The following is a 20813-nucleotide window of genomic DNA, read 5'->3' as shown; positions in this document are numbered from 1 at the left end:
AGGGAGTGGAGTCTAGTGGTTGGGGTGGGGCGGGGCTGGGAGCCAGGACTCCTGGGTTCTATCCCAGGCTCTGGGAGGGGTGCGGGGTCTAGTGGTTAGAGCCGGGGAGGGTTGGCGCTGGAAGTCCAGACTCCTGGGTTCCTTTCCCAGTTCTGCCACGGGTTCACTCTGTGACCTTAGGGAAGTCCCTGCCCTGCTGAAAGCCTCAGTTTCCCCATTTGGCTCTTGCTTTGTGATGGGCTGGTGGAGGCTTGTGAGGATGAGTTTGATAATGTCTGGGGGCTTGGGATTGAAAGGCAGAGGGATGCTTGCTCCCTGAGCTAACAGAAAATCCTCATCACTGCCCGCGGTACAGGGCATCTGACACCCAGCCACGCAATACCCATTCCATCCTGCTGAGGGCAGCAGAGCTGGGGCTACATGGCACGAACATGTCTGGGTCTGGGTTTGAATGGAAAGTAACTTCCCCACCCCAGCGGAGAACCGCTAGGCTGCTCCCCCTGCCCCGAGGGAAACTGATGAGGTCTTTGCTCCTGTCTGAATGGCATGTGCTCTACAGTGGCCACAGCTATTGGGGATTCTCCTTGCGTTCGGGGAGGGGGCTGGAAGTTTGGAGCAGGTGGATTTAAATTCCTCCCCTTTTCCCCATCTGGCTTTAGGCCTTCTGCAGCTCAGATCCGGCCGAGCCTGGGTGCTGGGGTCCGCCTCCCTGTCCTGTTGCAGAGCCCCTAGCCAGAGTTGGTCCCCAGGAATCGGGGCCGATGGGCCCGGCTTGGGGTCCACATTCCAACTGTCACCCCCTGAGGCCCTGTCTGCTGCCCGCAAAGACCCCAGTTCCCGATGCCCCCCCACCTTTCTGCAGTGGGGCGGTGGTAAAAAAAGAAGTGGGTGAACTCAGTTTTCTGGTGTTCCTGGCTGGGCGGCGCCGTGGGGGGCAGGACCTGGGTGTAGGCTGAGCAGCTCCGAAGAGACAACGGCTGGTTTGAGCGGGGGGTCAAAAAGGCAGCACCGGAGTGGGGGGGGGGGCGGCTCGGGGCAGGGAGCTGAGTGAATGCCATAGGCCCCAGAGGAGACAGGGGTAAATTCTGTTTGCCCCAATCCCCCCTTGGCCGTGCAGCCCGCATCCAGCATCTCCAGCCCCAAACATTCAAAGATCGCGAGTCAGGCTCGCCAAAATCACGAGATTCTGTAACACTCCCTGAGGGGGGGGGGTCTTTTTGTTTGTCGTCTGCATTTCGAGGGTGCCCTGGGGCCACATTTTGCAGCTTTCTCCACAGCCGCGAGGGCTAGAAACATACTTTTCCTTTAAGAACAAAGGCTGAAATCCTCACATCGCCCCTTGACTCCGGGAGCTGGGGCTTTAAGGAAAAGGATAACGATCCTGAGACCCGTGACAAAGTCAGGGGAGTCGGCGACATGGGGCGGGGGCGCTCGCAGTGCCCTCGGGCAGTCGCTGCCCAAGCAGAGGGGCTGGGGACTGATCTGACCCCGAGGGGGGGCCGGCTCAGCTCCCCTCGGGAGACGACAGGCCCCCAGAGCAGGGGGCGGAGGTGGAAGAGACAGCAAGGGGGGAGGAGAGTGAAGAAGGGATGGAGAAGGAGACAGCTGGGGAAGAAGAGAAGGGGAAGTGCTGGAATGTAGAAGCCAGCCAAGAAGGGGAAGTTGACGGGCCGAAAGAAGGAAGGAAGGAGAGAAGGAGGGAAGAGAGGAGGGAGAGAAGTCGGGGGGAGGGAGCCGGAGGAGGCGGAAGGGGGGAGTGTGGAAGCGGGGGGCGGAGGGCAAGGGACAGAAAGGGGGCGGGAGGGGGAGGGGAAGGCGAGGGGAGCTCCCTCGAACTGGCCATGCCCCGCCAGGCGTGGGAGTGAAACACGGAGCCGGGCTCTGGGTCCCCCCGCCCGTGCTCGTTTCCTGGGTGGAGCTGGGGCTGGGCAGAGGCAAAAGCCTTTAAAAGCCTCCAGCCCCAGCTCGCGGGAGCCAGCAGGTCCCAGCAAGCGCCGAGGAGCCAAGCGGGGAGCGGGTGGAATCCGTCCGGCTGGCCTGGCCCCCGGCCAGCCCTACGTTTCCATGCACCCTCCGGGCCGGATGCCAGGCTGAGCCCCGGAGCGGCTCCGTCTCGCCCGAGGAGCGTGGCCCATGGACCTGGCCGGCGGCCGGCGACGTCGCTGGGGTTCCCTCCAGCTGCTGCGGGCCGGGATCCCCGGGGGCAGGCGCTAGGCCGACTTCCCAGCCTCGGGCCGGAAGCTGCTTGTCGCCGCAGGGGCCCCCCCGCCATGGGGCAGGCCATGGGGCCGCTCTTCCTCTTCCTGCTGGCCTTGGTGCGGCTCTGGGCGAGCCAGGCCCTGTCCACCTGCAAGACCATCAACATGGAGCTGGTGAAGAGGAAGCGGATCGAGGCCATCCGCGGGCAGATCCTCAGCAAGCTGCGGCTGGACAGCCCCCCCCAGGTGGAGGGGGGGGACGCCGCCCTGCTCCGCCTGCCCGAGGAGGTGATGTCGCTCTACAACAGCACCCGCGACATGGTGCGGGACATGGCCCGCCAGCAGGAGGCGGCGAAGCTGCGTGAGAGCCCCCAGGACGAGTACTACGCCAAGGAGGTGCACAAGTTCTCCATGCTGTCGGTGAAAGACGGTGAGAGTCCGGGGCGGGGGGGAGCCAGGACCGCTGGGTTCTGTCCCCAGCTCTGGGAGGGGAGTGGGGTGGGGTCTAGTGTGTGTGTGGTTATGGGGGGGGGGTCTAGTGGTTAGGCCTGGGAGCCAGGACTCCTGGGTTCTGTCCCCAGCTGTGGGAGGGGAGTGGGGTCTAGGGGGCGGGGGGAGCTGGAAGCCAGGACTCCTGGGTCCTATTTCTGGTTCTGCCACTGATCGCCTGCGTGACTCGAGGCAAGTTCCTTGACTTCACAGGGCCCAGGTGACACCTGGTGTCAGTCCATCGGTGCTGAAGGGGCTCCCGGGGGGGGGTTGGACTGAGGTGTCTGGGTTTCGGGTTCTCTCTCTGCATCATGGGAGAACCGCAAACGCTCCTAGGGTGGGCGAAGCATCCGCTGAGGGCCCTGAGATCTGCGCCCGGCATGCGCTGGATGTGGCCACTGAGTCCTTACCAGGCAGAGTTAGCAGCACAGGGAAGTGCCAGTCTGGGTCAGAGCAGGGGCCCATCTACCCCGGTATTCTGCCTCTACTAGATACCGATGGGTAACCTTTCCCCAGGGAAAGTCCCTTCCTGACCCTGCTGGTTAAAGGTCAGCGGATGCCCTGAAGCATGAGTGTCCATAGCTGTGCTGGGTTCAGCTTGACCTGCAGCACTCGCCATCTGGATCTGCTCGTTCTCCACATAAATGTGCCACCCTGTCTGGATCCTGCTGAGCCCTCGGCCTCACTGGGATCCAGTGACAGTGAGTTCCACAGGCTAAAGCCGTGGGGTGGATAAACAATGTCCTTTTAATCTGTTGTGAATGTTTCCATCCTTTCAGCTTCATAGAATTACTCTTTATGATGTGTGTGATGGGAGAGCTTAGAGCCCCTGACCGAGATCAGGGCCCCGTCATGCCGGGCGCTGCCCAGACCCCAACCAAGATCAGGGCCCCGTTGTGCCGGGCGCTGCCCTGACCCCAACCGAGATCTGGGGCCTGGTTCTCAATCACGCTCGGGTTCCTCTGGGGTGGGATCAGCCTCTGAGAGTCCCCACCACGCAGGGGCTCCCCGAGGTGGTGTGGAGCGGGCGTACGGGCTCTGCTCCCAGCCCCAGCATAGGGGGTGGATCGGGGTATGGCCGGAGCCCACTGCGAAGTGGGTATTCCCTGCCCCCCAGGGCCCATGGGCAGAGCGTGAATTACAGCGGCCCTGAGGCTGCTGTAACTGGGGCTGGGCGGGTTCCCACAATGCAGAGTGCAAAGGGTTAAAGCGACTTCAACCCCTCCCCCTGCAGAGTGGGGGAGCTGAGACCCCGTGGGCCTCTCCGGTCCCAAGTTCCCTCCCCCAAAGCAGGATTAGCTGGTGGAACTCACTGCCACTAGGTCTCTTTGGGGCCGGGAGCTGCGCCCAGCTGGGCTTTGCGGCAGAGAATGCGACCATCCCGAGAGGGAACAGCAAGGGTTAAAACGGAGCGGAGAATCTGGGCTGGGCGAGAGGCCCCCACGCGCCAGGGCCTGAACCAGCCAGTCACCCCCAGTCCCTGGTGGGCAGGTTATCCCGTCTGCGTCCAGCCGGGGAAGTCCCTTGCGTCTTCCCCTGAAGCGGCTGCAGCAGACGGGATACCGGGGTAGACGGGCCCCCGCTCTGACTATTGCTACGTCCCGAATTCTTTTCTTGCCCAAGTCCCGTGGCCCAGCCACTCGGCTGCCTCCGAATCAGCAGTTCCCAGCTGCCGCCCTGCCCCAGATCCCATTTCTGGCCCCGGGAGCGGCTTGCTCAGGGGAAGGCGTCTGGTTCCTCTGCTGGAGCTTGTCATGGCCCAGAGCGTCTTGTCTCCCCGCGCCGCGGTGGTGAAATGGCCCAGCCCAGCCCTGGGGCCGTGGCTCAGCGTGGAACTTCCCGCCCGTCATTACAGCCTGGGCCTGCCCCAGTCGGCTGCTGGCTGCACGGGCCCCGGGGGGAGGCTCAGCTATGGGAGGGGCGGCTTTCCACAGACACAAAGGGGATCCCCCCCCCTCCCCTGGCTCCACCATCCAGCCCTGGCAGACGGGTGCTTTTTGGCTTTCAATAACAGGGATGCGTTTGCCAAGTCGGAGCCGGATGCCAGCGTCTGTGCTCCCAAGGAAGGGCCTAGGGATATTGTTGATATGGGAGGTGAGCGCCCAGAAGCCTCAACCCCAGCCAGGGCCCCACTGTGCCGGGCGCTGTCCAGACCCCGACCGAGATCCGGGCCCCGCCGTGCCGGGTGCTGCCCAGACCCCGACTGAGATCCGGGCCCCGCCGCGCCAGGCGCTGCCCAGACCCCGACCAAGATCCGGGCCCCGCCGCGCCAGGCGCTGCCCAGACCCCGACCGAGATCCGGGCCCCGTCGGGCCGGGCGCTGCCCAGACCCCGACCGAGATCCGGGCCCCGCCGCGCCGGGCGCTGCCCAGACCCTGACCGAGATCCGGGCCCCGTCGGGCCGGGCGCTGCCCAGACCCCGACCGAGATCCGGGCCCCGCCGCGCCGGGTGCTGCCCAGACCCCGACCGAGATCCGGGCCCCGCCACGCCGGGCGCTGCCCAGACCCCGACCGAGATCCGGGCCCCGCCGCGCCGGGTGCTGCACAGACCCTGATCGAGATCCGGGCCCCGCCACACCAGGGCGGGGTCAGAGGAGGGGTCAGCCTGGCCCATGCACACTCCACAGTGACCCGGAGGCCCATTGGGGGTGAGCTGGAGCAGGGGGCAGAGGAGGGGTCGGCCTGGCTTGTGTGCGCTGCAGATTGGCCAGAAGGGCCGCGGGGGGTGAGGGGCGAGGCAGCGGGTCCGGGGGCCTGGACTCCTGGGTTCTGCCTCTGGCCGGGCTGGGACTCTGCACTGAGTCCTGGGAAGGCAGAGGATTCCTTAGGTTGAGGATCCCTGAGAGGGGAGTGGGGTCTAGGGGTTAGAGCAGGGGACCTGGAAGCCAGGACCCCGGGACCTATCCCTGGCTCTGCCACTGATTTGCTGGGGGATCTTGGGCAGGTCACTTCACCTGGTCTGTGCCTCAGTTTCCCACCAGGGCCTGTGAAATTGGGGCTCAAATACTTACCCTGAAGTAGGTGGGGATCTCATGGCCACAGGCAAGCTGTTCTCAGTGGGCCCTGGGGCTCGTGGCAAAGGCAGGGGTCCGACCTCAAATCCGCCCCGCACAGGACAGGTGGGATTAAACACCTTCCAGCCAGGCCCTGTCGGGTCTGTCTGGCGCTGAGCATGGCCTGACCCCCTGCCCCTCCAGCACATGCTGGGAAAGTGAGGGTCAGAGCGGGGAAGGCGCTCACCTAGCCAGCCACTCAGCGGCAGAGCCGGGGAAAGAACCCAGGCATCCTGGCTCCCAGCCTCCCAGCTGTAACTCCTGGGTTCTCTCCCTGGCTCTGGGAGGGGAGGGGGGTCCAGTGGTTAGAGCGGGGGGGGCTGGGAGCCAGGACTCCTGGGTTCTCTCCCTGGCTCTGGGAGAGGAGGGGGGGGTCCCGTGGTTAGAGCGGTGCCAGGTGCTGGCGAGCTCAGGGACAGGCAGGGGTTTGAGCCCCAGCTGGGAGCTGGGCCCAGGGACTCACCCATGGACACTCGGGGCAGAGCTGGGGATTAAATGCAGCTCTCCTGGGTCCCAGGCCAGTTCCGCCACCCCCCAGCCGTGGCCCCCGTCCGCCTTGCCAGCTCCTCTGTGCCAGCCCCACCCCACCCCTAGCTGGAGGGGGGAACATGTCAAATGGCTCCAGGACTAAGACCCCCCAGCCCCCCTGCAGCTTCCTCGTTCCCTGGCTCCTCGCTCCTTCCTGCCCTGCATCCCTTCCTTCCTTCCTCCCTCCCTCCCTCCCTTCCTTCCTTCCTCCCTTCCGGCTTTGCATTCGTTCTGGCCGTCGGTTCCCCCGTCGGTTCCCCCTTTTTCATTCCTCTTCATTTGCTCCGACTTTTCTTTCTTTCTTTCCTTTCCTTTTCTCCATCACTTTCTTTTCTCTTTGCTTTCCTCTTTCCCGCTCCATCAACCCCCCAGTCCCATTAATCCCTGATAGCCCCCCCAGTGTGCGGGTCCCCCCCCCGCCCCGAGTGCTGTTTGTTTGGGCCTCGGAGGTCGCCGGGATCGGCCTGGCGAGACCTGGGGGGGGGAATGGACGGAGTCAAAAGCCCCTTGGAGCCAAAGGGAAAATGGCTTAAAATAACCTCTTCCTGCTGTAAAAACACCAGCTGGGCCACTGGCGGGGGGGGGGGGGAGATAGGACGAGCCTGGGGGAAGGGGAAGATGTTGGGGGGGCAGGAAACGGCACAAATCCCGGGGGTGTCTGGGGGGGGCAGGGTGTGGCGGGGGGGGCATGGGGAGAGGGAGAGGCAAAGGGCCGGGGAGGGGAGGACGTGCCGGGGGCCTAGGGGGGCCGGGCAGAGTGAGGCCTGGAGTGGACATGGCGGGGGGCTGTGTATGGGGGGGGGCATGAGGCCAAGAGGTGAGGGGAACGTGGTGGGTGCATATGCGTGGGCACGGAGCAGAGCACATGGCTGGGGGGGATCATGGCCAGGTGCTTAAAATAGCCCCCCCCATGTTACATTCCCTCTGCGATCCCTGCAAGGCCCTGACCCTGGGGGGGGGGAGGTGTGTTCGCCCCGATGTCCCGTGGCCCCGTTTCTCGCTGCCGGGGGAGGGGTTCCCCTCCCAGCTGTATTTTGATTTCATCGATTGGCTGAAAACTCGCCGTCTGGGCCAAAAAGAGGAAAACAAGAAACCACCTGAGAGTCGCCAGCCGGCCGTTCCGGGGTGCCCGGCGTGTCCAATCAGCTGCGGGCCACTGTTGAGCACAGGGGGTTCGTGCCACGTAGCACTGGGGTGATTAGTGCTCCGTGGTAACGAGGCGTCAGGTGCTGAGTCCCATGTGGGCGGTTCTCCCCACCACTCCGCTCCAGAGTTAACACTTCCATGAGCAGGTGGCTGGGGCAGAGTGGGGGGCATGGCCAGAATGGGCAGTTAACCCCGCCTCCTCCCATGAGACTCAAATCCGATTGGTCGGGTGGCTCCAGCCCCTCCCAGCTTCCTCCACGCAAAGGGGACAGGAGCTGAGGGTGGGGGGCAGCTGGGAGCTGTGGCATGAGTCCTGGGGGGCTGCAAAGAGCCGAGGTCACGGGCCTTTGAATAATGCAGCCAGAGCCACAGGGCTGAGACCGGCGCTGGAATGATCTGGGAACCGCGGGCCCCTGAGACCTGCCCCCCACAGGCACCATGACTCGACACACAGGGCCCCCCGTCCCAGTGCGGGGACGCAGCCACCTCTGGGGTGGGGTGTGGGAGCAGTTTATCCGGGGACCCCTCGCCTGATGCAGAGATGCGGCCACCTCTGGGGTGGGCCTGGCTCCACTGGACGGGGGGTCGGGATCGGGCCCAAGCTTTCAGCGGGCTGGGGATAGGTCAGTTTCAGGCTGTGACCATCCCAGACCTTTCTTGGTGTTTCCTCCCCTGGGCACATGTCTGACTGACGCTGAGCTGCTTGAAGCTGCCGCCGGGGTTTGGTCCCTTCGTTTGGCTCCTCCGACCCCTTTGGGCAGCCTCGTGACAACCCGGCCCCACCCCTGCTGCAGGATCTGGCCGGGGTATTTAGGGTTAAAGGAGGAGCCCAAAGGGGCTGCGGGTCGGGAACGAGGGGCACCGGCAGAGCTGGGGGGCCCAGGGCCGGGCTGGCAGGGGCTGCGGTCGGGAGTGAGGGGCACCGGCAGGGCTGGGGGGGCCCAGGGCCGGGCTGGCAGGGGGCTACAGGTCGGGAGTGAGGGGCACCGGCAGGGCTGGGGGGGCCCAGGGCCGGGCTGGCAGGGGGCTGCGGGTCGGGAGTGAGGGGCACCGGCAGGGCTGGGGGGGGGCCCAGGGCTGCGGGTCGGGAGCGAGGGGCACCGCGCTGCCTGCTCACGCCCTGTCTCCCCGCAGACAGCTACAAGGACTGGGGCAAGACCCGCCACGGCACCTTCTTCCTGTTCAACGCCTCGCAGGTGCGGGCGCAGATCAGCAGCGAGGCCCTGCTGCACCGGGCCGAGCTGCGCATGCTGCAGAAGCCGGGCACGGAGCAGCGGGTGGAGCTGTACCAGGTGCGCTGGGCCCCCGGGGCCCGGGAGGCAGTGTGGGTTGTGGGCGGGGCTAGGCCAGAGAGGGCGGGGCTACATGATATGGGCGGGGCTAGGCCAGAGAGGGCGGGGCTACATGATATGGGCGGGGCTAGGGCAGAGAGGGCGGGGTTAGAAGAATGGGGTGGGGCAGTGTGGATTGTTGGTGGGGTTAAACCAGGGAGGGCGGGGCTACAGGAGGTGAAGTGGGTTGTGGGTGGAGGGTGGAGAACAGGTGGGTGGGGCCTGTGGGGCAGGCTGGGGGTAGGCGGGGCTCCATGGGGCAGACGGTGGCCAGGGCGGGCGTCTCTCCCCTGGTGCGCTGGCTCACACCCGTCTCCCCCCAGCACTACGGGAACAGGTCCTGGCGCTACCTGGACAGTCGCGCCGTGGGGCGGGCGCCCGAGGAGGAGTGGCTGGCCTTCGACGTCACCGAGGTGGTCCGCCAGTGGCTGAGTGGCCAAGGTGAGGGGGGCCCCGATCCAGGGCACACCGTGTCCGCCGCTGCTTCCTGGGCACCCAGCTCCCCCCGGGGCCCCTGCAGCCTGCACCCGGCACAGTGTCCTGTCCTTTCCCATCCCCTCGAGGTCCCCCGTCCCTGCACTGGGGGGTTACCCTGCCCCCGTTGTTTCCCAGTGTCACTTAGAGCTGCCTCCGGGCTGCTCTAACTCGTGCTGTGCCTCCTGTGGGCTCTGGGGGCAGAGAACAGCCACAGCGCAGGGGGTCTGGTGGCTTAGAGCTGAGACGTCAGGGAGCCAGGACTCCTGGGTTCTATCCCAGCTCTGGGAGGGGAGTGGGGTCTAGTGGTTAGAGCAGGGGGGTCTGGGAGCCAGGTCTCCTGAGTTCTCTCCCCCGCCTTGGGAGGGGGGTGGGGATTTCCTGGTTTGTGCACGGAGGCGAAACACTGAGGACTGGTTGTGCTGCCGGGAATCTCACCCCGTTCGTCTGTTTCAGAGCCGCTGGAGATCTTTAAACTCAGCGTTCACTGCTCCTGCGAGGCCACCTGTGAGGAACTGAAAGTGACCATAGACGGTAGGACGCCTGGGTTCTATCCCAGCTCTGGAAGAGGAGTGGGGTCTAGTGGATAAAGCAGAGGGTGGTAGCCAGGCAATTCCCTGTGTGCCTCAGTTTCCTCCTGCACAAGGAGACACCCCCTCCCCTGCCCCTGCTGCCCTTGGTCCCTGGGTATCGGCCTGAGGCCCTGGGCTGGCGTGTTCCAGTCTCAGGCCAGGACTCGCCTGCAGCTGCCAGGCTCCCTGGCTGGGCCGACGGGTCCGTCCTCCAGTTCCCCCCAGGTGTGTGTCCCAGCCCTCCTCCGCCAGCCAGTGTGCCCTCACCCTGGGGCAGAGCTTGGGGAGCCCCCCATATGCATGCCGCTAACGGGGTGTCTGCTCCCTGAAGGCTTTGACCAGAGGCGGGGGGACCTGGGCACCGTCTCCTCCACGGCCCAGAAGGTGCCCTACGTGCTGGTGATGTCCACGCCCCTGGAGCGCGCCAGTCACCTGCAGAGCTCGCGCCACCGCCGGGCGCTGGACACCGACTACTGCTTTGGGTGAGCTGCGGCCCGAATGGGGGGCTCCCCCGGCTTCCGGGGAGGGGATGCTGCCAGGGGGTATTGTTGTGTGTGGGGGGGGGGGGCGCGGCTCTGGGAAGGGAGTGGGGTCTAGGGGTGAGAGCGGTGGGGCTGGCAGCCAGGACTCCTGGGTTCTCTCCGGGCTCTGGGAGGGCAGTGGGGTCTGGGGTGAGAGCAGGGGGGCTGGGAGCCAGGACTCCTGGGTTCTCTCCGGGCTCTGGGAGGGCAGTGGGGTCTAGGGGTGAGAGCAGGGGGGCTGGGAGCCAGGACTCCTGGGTTCTCTCCGGGCTCTGGGAGGGCAGTGGGGTCTAGGGGTGAGAGCAGGGGGGCTGGGAGCCAGGACTCCTGGGTTCTCTCCGGGCTCTGGCTGCCTCCCCTGGGTTGGCTGTGTGGTAGCGGTGCCCTGATGGCTCTGCCCCCGGCAGGACGGAGGAGAAGAATTGCTGCGTGCGGCCCCTCTACATCGACTTCCGCAAGGACCTGCAGTGGAAGTGGATCCACGAGCCCAAGGGCTACATGGCCAACTTCTGCATGGGCCCCTGCCCCTACATCTGGAGCTCCGACACCCAGTACAGCAAGGTGGGGGTGCCGGGGGAGGGGCTGGGAGCCTGGACGCCTGGGTTCTGTCCCCAGTTCTGGGAGAGGGGGCTAGTGGTTAGAGCAGTGGGGCTGGGAGCCAGGACGCCTGGGTTCTCTCCCTGGCTCTGGGAGGGGAGTGGGGTCTAGTGGTTAGAGCCGGGCGGGGGCTGGGAGCCAGGGTGCCTGGGTAGGCAGACAGGGAAGCCCAGTCGGGAGCTGATTAGCCCAGTGTGGACCTTGGTGGGGGTTCTGGGGCCAGACGGCCCCTCCCAGCTCACCTCAAGCTGCCGGCTGCCCCCAACCTACTGCTGCCCCGTCCCCCCAGCCCGGCGTGGGATCGGCCTCCCCAGGATCCAGGCGCCCCGGCACCCTCCAGCCCCTCCAGGCTGGCATGAGCCCAGCACCAAGCGCCCGGCCCCCTCCCTCAGGGGGACAGGCCCCCTCTCCCGCTCCCCACCCCCGGGGCCAGCTTGTCCCCGGACAGATGCGGAACCAGGGCTGTTTCTCCGCAGGTCCTGGCGTTGTACAACCAACACAACCCGGGCGCCTCGGCCGCGCCCTGCTGCGTCCCCCAGGCCCTGGCGCCCCTGCCCATCGTCTACTACGTGGGGCGCAAGCCCAAGGTGGAGCAGCTCTCCAACATGATCGTCAGCTCCTGCAAGTGCAGCTGATCGCCCGGACGCCGGCGGGGCGAGGCCGAGACACACGGACTCACCGCCCCCCCGCACCGCAGAGAACGGGGCAGGGGGGTCATGGGGGGGGGAACTAGGGGGTTTTGGACTTGGAGTTTCTCTTATTATTATTATTATTAATAATTTTTTTTGTAAATTCCCTCAGTGTTTTTGGGTGAAAATCTTGAATTTTTTGTAATTTAAAAAAGAAAAAGAGAATTATTTAATGAGGTTTTGTTTTGTTGTTGGTTCGATCGAAAATCCTCGGGGGGGGTTTTTGGGGGGCGGGCATTGAGTTAAAAATGATGAGATCCCCCCCGCTGGATTAACGGGTCGCCGTCACTTTAATTCAAACCGAGGGGCGGGGCCAGGGGGCGCCATGGCAGCCTGAGTCGAAGGCCAGTGGAGGACACGTCGAAGGGCGGAGACTGTGTGAACTGAGTACCGTGGGAATGGGCGTGGCTAGGAGTGTGGCTCCGCCCCCTCGTGCAACATGGCTCCGCCTCCTCACTAGCAGGTCCTCCTTTCTGTTCCACCATTGATTGGGTATTGGCTTGGCAGCCCCAGGGGGCGGACCCTGTGTGAACTGTGACCTCGCCCATTTGATCTGACTCCTCCCACCCACCACATGGCTCCGCCTCCTGACCCCAAACCCCACCTCCTCAAGAGGGGAGCCCACCTTGGGCTCTACCACCTTGGCCGGGCGGGGGCGCGTGCCAGGTGGCTCTGCTCATTGCAGACTGCATAGCTCCGCCCACTGGGTGTGACTCCGCCTCCAGACAGCTCCTCCCCCGCTGCCCCTCAGAGCTGGATTCTGCCCCCCGCCCCGTTGCTGGGCTCTGCTCAGGGCTGCTGAGCCCCACCCCAGAGGTGGCTGCATCTGGACGCCTGGGCGAGGGAGTCCTGTGTGCACAGCCCCTGGGGGGCGTCCCAGTGGCCTGAGCAGCCGCGTACCTCACGTCCCCAGCGTCAGCCCAGGCTGAGCCGAGCCCCCCAGCCGGGAGCCTGACGCCACGGGGAATGTTTACGACTTGCCCAGGAAACGGTCCTCGTCCCGGCCAGGCCCGCGGCTGCCGGTGACGCGGGGGGGCCCCTCGGAGCGTCCTGTTTGTTAATCCTGGTGCACTCGCCCACCGCTGAGATGCAGCCACCTCTGGCGGCGGGGGGGGGTCTGGTTATCCAGGGACCCCCTTGCAGCTTTCCGGGCACAAAGGGGTTGGCTCAGGGCTGCCCCCCCCCGACCGCCCACCAGTCAAGGGCTAAGGTTGGCACTGGGGAGGCCTTGGGACATCAGCCGAGCTCAGGGGCGGGGGGGGCTCAGGGCTGGGCTAGCAGGGGCTGGGGGGCAGGCGTGAGGGGCACTGGCAAAGCCGGGGGGGGCAGCATACCCAGCACAGCACCCTGCAGGCTGTGTCCACCCCCCCCCCCGCTGGGGGACCCCCGGCCCCGTACAGGGCGTGTAGCGGGATGGGGGGGCTAGGTGGGTACTGGGGGGAGGTATGGGATCGATGACTGGCCAGGGGCTGGGGGGCCTGGCTGTCGCCAGGGGGTGTCTGGGCCTCACTCGGGTCACGTCTCTCTGGGCCCAACACTGGGGTCCGAGGACTGGAGATGCCCGCGGCCCTGGCCCTGGCAGCGGCTGGCGGGACGTGCCAGAGACGCACAAGGGCTTGATTCTCCTGCGGCTGCGGGTGGCTGCCAGGCTCGGCCCGGCCCCCCTGCCCCCCTGCGTCCCCCCCCCGCGCCCACCACAGGAGCCTGGGAACGGGAGGGAGGGGCCTGGCCTGGGCTCCGGGACCGAGGAGGGGGCATGGGAGTGTGCCCCTCCCCCACTCCCGACCCGCAGCCCCTGCTAGCCCACCCCTGCCCCCCCACAGCTCTGCCGGTGCCCCTCACTCCCGACTCGCAGCCCCTGCCAGCCCAGCCCCACGCCCCCCACAGCCCTGCCGGTGCCCCTCACTCCCGACTCGCAGCCCCCTGCTAACCCAGCCCTGCCCCCCCCAGCTCTGCCGGTGCCCCTCACTCCCGACCCGCAGCCCCTGCCAGCCCACCCCTGCCCCCCCACAGCCCTGCCGGTGCCCCTCACTCCCGACCCGCGGCCCCGGCTGGCAGCAGGGCCATGTTGAAAAGGTCACAGGCAGTTTCCCCTTTTCCATGTCAAGTGTGGGGGAGGGAAGTGAAACTGACAAGCTCAGCAGCTCCCCTGATCGGAGGGGGATGGGGGGAAATCGCTTCAGTCAGGACTGCCCCCCCCCACAGTCACCATCCCATGGGAGGGGGACTGGGCCTCCCTGCCCTGCACCCCAGAGTCCCCCAAATATCAGGCCTTGGGCTCTCTGCTCAGGTGACCTGTGGGTCTCACCCCCCCGGGAGCTGGGCTGAGACCTGCCAAACTTACCTCGCACACGGCACCAGCTAGGCGCTGGGGCAGGCAGGGGATGGGGCCCGGCTTCTTGCCCCACCCCCGCCCCAGGTGCCCCCCCGCTGGCATCCCGGGCTGCAGGGGGGGCTGAGCAGGGTCTGGCGAAAGGGAAGGGGGGGGGACCAGAGCAGCACCCCCACCCCAAACAAGGGATGTGATGTGGCCCACGCCCTCCCCTGATGTCACCACTGCAGTCTATCCCCAGAACCCAGGAGTCCTGACTCCTAGCCCCTCCCCTGCCCAGAACCAGGGTTAGAACCCAGGAGTCCTGACTCCCGCCCCACTCCCCTCCTGGAGCCAGGTGTAGAACATGGAGACTGGGGAAGGCGATAGCTTGCCCCAGGGGTTGGGGGGTGTATGGGAGGGGCAGACACATGAATGTGGGGGAAGGGGAACTCCCGGATGACACCCCCCCTTTCCCTAGAGCCCCCATGTGCCTTCTGTGCTGGGCGGCCCCTGCCCCGGGGTCAGGCGGTCGAGGCTGGGTGGATGGTGGTGTGTTGGGGGGTGGCTGATCCAGTGGGGGAAAAGCCGGGGATCTCCCTCCCCCCATGGGAAAGGCCTCTAGGGCCCATAAACACAAACAAGGGGAGGGGAGGGGGGGTTGGAGCCTGGCTCCTGTGTAAACCGCAGTTTGTCTGGGAGGGCTCGGCTCCCCAGGAGCCTCTGGCGGGGGGGGGGGGGCGCTGGGGTGAAGAGCAGACAGGCTCCTTCACATGGTGTGTGGGGGGGTCAAGCCGGCGTCACCCCACTGGGCACAGAGTCTGGTGGCCTGCGCTGCTCAGACCCGGCCTGAGACCCCACAAACTCGGCCCGCCGACAGCTGGGACAGGCGCCTGCTCTCGCTGGACTCGGCCCGGCGTTGAACCGCCGACCGGGAGGTGAACGAGCCTTTGGTTAACGAGCTCTAAACCCCCGCCCCCTCCCCCCCAAATCCCCGCCGAAAGGCACTGAAATTAAAACTAACAAGGGTGCTTTTCCCCTGCCTGTCACAGCCTCTCCCGGTCCCAGCCTGCGCCGGGAGCCAGCCGGCTCCGCTCCCCGGGACAGCGGGGGGCCGGGCTGCGCTCCAGACGGTCACCGAGTGTGTGAGCAGCAACCGCGGGTGGGCGGCGTGTGGTGCCCTGCACGGCGGGGAAGCTAAAATCGCCCTAGGAAAATAAACAGCCGCCACAATAACTCCACAGCTCAAAATAGGCCTTCCTCCCGCTTCCGCTGCGGCCAGGCAGCTACCGGCCCTCAGCCCCTCCTCAGCCTCGCCGGCCAGACACAGCCAGCCCTGCCCTCGGCAGCCCCACAGCCCCTGCCCCAAGCGGGCTGGCCCCAGGCTCGGGGGCTGTCTCCCGCCCCACTGGCCTTGCGGCTCGGGCTCTGGGTAGTTTAAATCATGTGGCATGAAGCGCTTGGAGATCGGCCGGCGAAAAGGCCCCCCCCCAAGAGCGAGGCGCTGACCTCAGTAAAAACTAAGGAAATGCCAAGGCAAAAAACTTCGTGCCGGTGCCGTGATGCCCGCAGGGGTTTGCGAGGAGGTTCCCGTTTGGAGCTGGCGCTCAGAGCTGAGACTGGGCCCGCAAGCGCCCGACGCAGCAGGGCCAGCTGAGCAAAGCTTTCCCGTGCCCAGCCCGAGCCAGCTCTCCGGACAGCCCTGAGCCTTCACTCCCCGCGGATCCGGCCGCTTGGGAAAGTCTTGGCCTGGGGAATTTGGTGGCATCCGGGCTCAGCTCCCTCCCGTCCTGCTGCTGGCTTGGAGCAAAACGGGAGTGAAAAAAGCTACCAGGGCAGGCCCGAGGGGGCTGCTGTGGTGGGGAGCACTGGGCCCGAGTTTGCCCCCAGTTCTCCAGCCGCCCAGCCCCAGGAGCGGAGCCATTGGCCCGGTGGGGGGGGTTTGCCGGCGCAGCTCTGACGTGACCGGGGGAGGTCAAACCGCAGCTGCAGAGCCGGGAGCTGGGGCGGAAGGGGGAGGGGGGCAACCTGGTGCCAGATTAAAAATATATTTCCGGCAAGAGTCAAAAAGCAGAAGTCGCTGCATCACGGGGAGAGGAAATGAGGCTTCCTCTGCCCCCCACCGCAGCCCCCCCCACCGGCCTGTTGACCCCCACCAGGGCAGGAAGTGACACTGACAAGGGGCTGGCATGTGGATTGGGGAATTCTTGCCTGCCGGTGTCACAGGCCAGTCACCCGCGCGAACAACCCCCCGCGCCGCACACACCCGCACGCGCGCACACGGCTGCAAACACCCCCCGCACGTGCGCACACCCAGACACACGCACACACACGCGATCACGCACACGCCCGATGGACACACACCCCCATTTGTTTCTTTCCTGCATTTCTCTCAGCTGCAACGAAGCAAATGAACTTGTCAGTTTCACTTTGTTTCTAGTCACCTTTCACCTTTGTTTTGGGGAAGCTGGACCATGAACTTGGCAGTTTGCCGGTCTCCTTCCTCACCTGATTAGATAGACAGATAGAGGGGGGTGTATGGATAGATAGATAGATAGATAGATAGATAGATAGATAGATAGATAGATGGGGTGGATGGGGTTGATTAGATAGGTGGATAGATAGAGGGGGTGGATGGGGATAGATAGAGAGAGGGGGGTGGTGGATGGGGATAGATAGATAGATAGACAGATAGATAGATGGATAGATAGAGGGGTGTATGGAGATAGATAGATAGAGGGGGTGTATGGGGATAGATAGATAGATAGAGAGAGGGGGTGTATGGGGTTGCTTAGATAGGTGGATAGATAGTGGGGGTGGATGGGGATAGATAGATAGATAAGGTGTATGGGGATAGAGAGACAGACAGACAGACAGTGGCGTATGGGGATGGAAGCATAGCGAGCTAGCTGGAGTCTCTATGGGGAGAGACAGGCCCCGGCATGTGGGGCACTGGGTGATCAGCTCCAGGCTGGGTAGGGGTTGGAAAGCGGGATCCCCTCTCACCTCGTGGGGGTGGGGGCTGAGTCACACCCATGGGGGCCGTCCCTATTCAGGGGGACCCACACTCCTGGGCCCTGGTGCCAGCCCCCCCTCCCGAGGGATTCCCAGTAGGGTCCCTTCGCCCTGCCCGGGCAAGTCAGGGTCGGACAGGCTGGTGCACGTCCCTTGAGTCACGGACAGGGACCATCCGGCGCCCACCCCCGGCGCCTGCGTCACGCTGGGGAATTGGCCTCGGGGAGGGGCAACCAGGGCTGAGCCAGCACAGCCCAGGATCAGGCCCTGGATAAGGGGGTATCTGGGGGCAGAGGGCCGGACAGAAGGTGTCCGGGGATGGATGGACGGATGAGGGGGTGACTGGGGATGGATGGACGGACAGAAGGTGTCCGGGGATGGATGAGGGGGTGACTGGGGACAGACGGACGGACAGAAGGTGTCCAGGGACGGATGAGGGGGTGACTGGGGACGGACGGAGGGATTGATGGATAAATGGTGACTGGGGACAGATGACCAGACACTCGGATGGCAGAGGGTGGAAGGGGCAGGACAGACAGACAGCTGAGGCCTGCCTGCGGTGACCGGACGCCTGGGTCCCAGGCTCTGACTCAGCCTGGGCTCTGCGTCAGCGGCGCGGTTCCCCCCGCTGTCAATCAGCCGGGCTGAGTGGCGGGTGCCGCCTGCCTGTTATTCTTTCCCTGACTCATCCGCCCGGGCCCGTCTCTGGGGCGACTCCCTCACTCCCCTCCCCTGGCAGTGACAGTGACGGGCCTGTTCGGGGAGAGCAGCTGCTGGGTGGCCTGGCGGGGCCCGTGCCAGGCGGGCGGGCGGGGTCCCTGCTGCTGGGGCCGGTGCCAGCGGGGCGGAGATGGGCTCTGGGAACCTCCCCGCCCCCAGGGGCTCCCGGCACCCTTCGCCCACATGGCAAGTGAGCAAAGGACCCAGCGGGCCCGAGCCAAGCCGTGCAGGCGGCTTCTGGGGCCGGGATTTGAACCCAGGACATGGGACTGACACACTCGCCCTTCAGCGCCGTCTGAGGGGCCCCTGCCCCGCCCCAGAGACGGCCGCACCTCAGTGCCGGGATCCCTGTATAAACACCCCCTAAGTCCTCATCTGGAGCTGGAGCCTCGGGGGTGGGGCACAGGGGCGGTTTATCCGGGGACCCCTTGCCTGGCACTGAGATGCAGCTACCTTCTGGGGAAGGGTGCGGGGGCTGGTTTTTCAGGGAGTGGTTTTTAAAGAGGGATGAAGAAGAAGAGGGATGAAGGCCTGTCTGGACCCTGCTCGGGTCAGGTCCTGCAGACCCACAGACCCTGGGGGTCTGGGGCGGCGGGGGAGGAATCGGTTTCCGCTCAGTTCCCCGGCCGCCCAGTATTGTCACCGGCTAACGACTCCTCAGTACTTAAGAAGCCAAATACACCAGGGTCTTCCAAGCCCTAGCGAGCTTTGCCCTCCTTCCGAGGGGCTGACCCAGCCCCGGGCTGAGCAGGAGCCCGACCCCTTGGCAATAACCCGGCGAGCGCAGGGCCCACGCCGGGCAGACGGATCAGTACAGAAATACCCGGGTCTCGATCCGAGCTGGCGCCCCCTAGAGGGGAAAGGCCCCGGGCCCCATTCCCCGCCCCCCTGAGCCAGCCAGTCCCTGCCCTGTTGCTGGCGCCCCCTAGAGGGAAAAGGCCCCATGCCCCACTCCCCGCCCAGGACGATTCATGTCTACCCCGCAAGGCTGGGGCGAGGCCGGCCCAAATGAAAGGCAGCTGCTTGTCTCGCCGGACGGAGGGCGGGGGGGGAAGTCGAGGGGGGGAAGCCGCCCGCCCCGCTGGTCTGATTGGCCTGTGGCCTTGTCTGAGCCCAGGGTTGGGGGCGGGGGGGGGGGGGGGGGGGCGCACCGGTGACCAGACAGACCCTGGGCGGGGCGGGGGGGAGGCTGGCCAGCCCGTCGGGGTCGCTGCCGCCCTGAGGGCTACAGGCTGGAGCCCTGAGGCTACGGCGCTGGAATCTGCCCCCCTCAGGGTGGAAAAGGTACCGGGGTGGGGCTGAGCCGAGCCACGGGGCCGGTCGGGCAGCCCCTGGCCCCGGGGCTCTCAGCTCTGCTCCAGCCCGGCCTGTGCCCCAGGGATACCTGCTCCCGGGGCCCGGCTGAGCAGAAGTGGGGCTGCGGGAGAGCCCCAGAGCATCCCCGGCTGCAGAGAGGAAGAGGGGGCAGGATGGGGTGTGAAGTATGAGATCATGGCGGGTAGCAGAAGTGGGGTCCAGTGGTTAGAGCCGGAGGGGGCGGGGGGCTGGGATCCAGAACTCCTGGGTTCTCTCCCCAGCTCTCAGAGGGGAGTGGGGTCCAATGGTTAGAGCAGTGGGGGCTGGGAGCCAGGATTGCTGGGTCCTATTCCCACCCCTCCCTGAATCACAACATAGCAGCTGGCCGTGTGGGGTTGCAGGATCCGGCACTGGGCTCATGGCCCGGGGCCAGCGTGTTCCTAATGAGCCGCGGAGCTGCCAGCCCCAAGAGGGGGTGGGGGCCATCAATGCGAGCCAGGCCCTGGCCTGGGAGGGGAGCTGGGCCCCGTGATGGCAGATTCCAAGGGCCGCAGGGTCAGAGCTGCTTCTCCAGCCCTGGGGGTGGCTGCTGCGGCCATGGCTGGGAGCGGGAGAGCCAGGAGCTGGCTTTCCTCGCCCAGGGCTAGGGGGGTGGGGAGAGCACACGAGGCAGGCTGGTACGGCTTGCACCGCGCCCCCGGTACACACCAGGGGACCAGCAGCCACTAGCCACCTCAGTGGCGCTTTTCACCACAAAGCACCTGGTGCTGATGCAGCCAGCTCTGGGGGGTAGCACGGCTGCTGCTAACACCACGAGGTCGAACCAGGAGCCCCGAATCCTGCGTGTGACTGAGGGCTGCAGGATGGAGTCACCTGACTGGGCAGGACGCCAGGGTTCACCCCCAACTCCTGGGGAACTGGCCAGGAGCTTTCAATGACCAGAGCGTGTACGATGGAAAACGGGGTACAGTGCCCCCTAGCGCTGCGCTGGGGCATTGGGGGCAGCGCAGCCCACCAGGGGAGGGTGCCCCCCAGCCCACAGCACCATGCACATAGGGCTGCCCCATGTGCCAGGGGCTTTGTAGGTCACCGTCTGTGGGGCAGGCTGAGCAGGGAGCAGGTTCCTGCGGCCAGGGTGGGAAGTTTGGAGCCTGGCCCATGGCCCCCTGCTCCAGGGACAGTCTGTGCCCAGGCCAGGGTGCAAATGGCTGCACCAGGCAGGCCCCGAGCCCTCTGGCCCAGCAGCCCCGGTCCTGGGAACTGCGAGGATGGCTGGCACCAGAGGGCTCAGCCACTGGCCCTGGAGGGCAGCAGGGCCATGCAGGATGCAGGGGGGGGACGACCCTGACACCCCTCCTGCTCTAACCACTAGCCCCCACCCCCTCCCACAGTCCTGGCCCCCAGCCCCCCCCCCCGCTCTAACCACTAGCCCCCACCCCCCTCCCAGAGCTGTGGAGAGAACCCAGGAGTCCTGGCTCCCAGACCCCCCTGCTCTAACCTCTAGACCTCACTCCCCTCCCGCCCCAGCTTCGGTCCTGAGCCCCCCACTCCTCTGGCACCACCCTGAACGAGCTCCCCCCGCCCCCCCCAGCCCCCTGGTGTGCTACAGGCCGAGGGGCCCAATCCAAAGGCCGTTCAACTTTATCAGGGGTGCGATCAGGGCTCGCAATGGGCCACAGAGACTGAGCCCCCCCCCCGCCTGCCCACCTCTGAGGGGGCACCCTGGGGTGGGCCCTTTGGGATGCCCTGTGACCCTGGGTGTCCCCTTTTCCCCCCTGCTCCCCACTCTGTGTCCCAGCCCTGGGACCCGCTGCCACGTTGGCACACGACCGCCCCATGCCTGGCTGCAGGGCTCCGACAGGTTGACTCCCTG

At 66.0% G+C, this 20813-nt stretch overlaps 1 protein-coding gene across 1 annotated transcript; it reads left to right on the top strand.

Moving 5' to 3' along the window:
• Nucleotides 1–1976: 1976 nt before the first annotated feature.
• On the top strand, nucleotides 1977–11638 carry TGFB1 (transforming growth factor beta 1). The gene is made up of 7 exons (XM_074937065.1): nucleotides 1977–2628; nucleotides 8549–8706; nucleotides 9069–9186; nucleotides 9676–9753; nucleotides 10123–10273; nucleotides 10720–10873; nucleotides 11386–11638. The coding sequence occupies exons 1-7, from the start codon at nucleotides 2271–2273 to the stop codon at nucleotides 11542–11544; spliced, it is 1176 nt and encodes a 391-aa protein (XP_074793166.1). The 5' UTR covers nucleotides 1977–2270; the 3' UTR covers nucleotides 11545–11638.
• The last annotated feature ends 9175 nt before the right edge of the window (nucleotides 11639–20813 follow it).

Source organism: Natator depressus, chromosome 23 (assembly GCF_965152275.1).
Source record: "Natator depressus isolate rNatDep1 chromosome 23, rNatDep2.hap1, whole genome shotgun sequence".
NCBI classification, from domain to species: Eukaryota; Metazoa; Chordata; order Testudines; family Cheloniidae; genus Natator; species Natator depressus.
The sequence above is the reverse complement of the archived record's forward strand: the minus strand, read 5'-3'. Positions and strand labels throughout refer to the sequence as shown.

What these genes read in the sequence shown, in the direction of transcription:
- TGFB1 (XM_074937065.1), top strand. Translation starts at nt 2,271, where the DNA reads ATGGGGCAGGCCATGGGGCCGCTCTTCCTCTTCCTGCTGGCCTTGGTG. An exon ending in AGCGGGTGGAGCTGTACCAG is followed by an intron (nt 8,707 to 9,068) that starts GTGCGCTGGGCC and finishes GTCTCCCCCCAG; the next exon opens with CACTACGGGAACAGGTCCTG. An exon ending in ACTGAAAGTGACCATAGACG is followed by an intron (nt 9,754 to 10,122) that starts GTAGGACGCCTG and finishes TGCTCCCTGAAG; the next exon opens with GCTTTGACCAGAGGCGGGGG.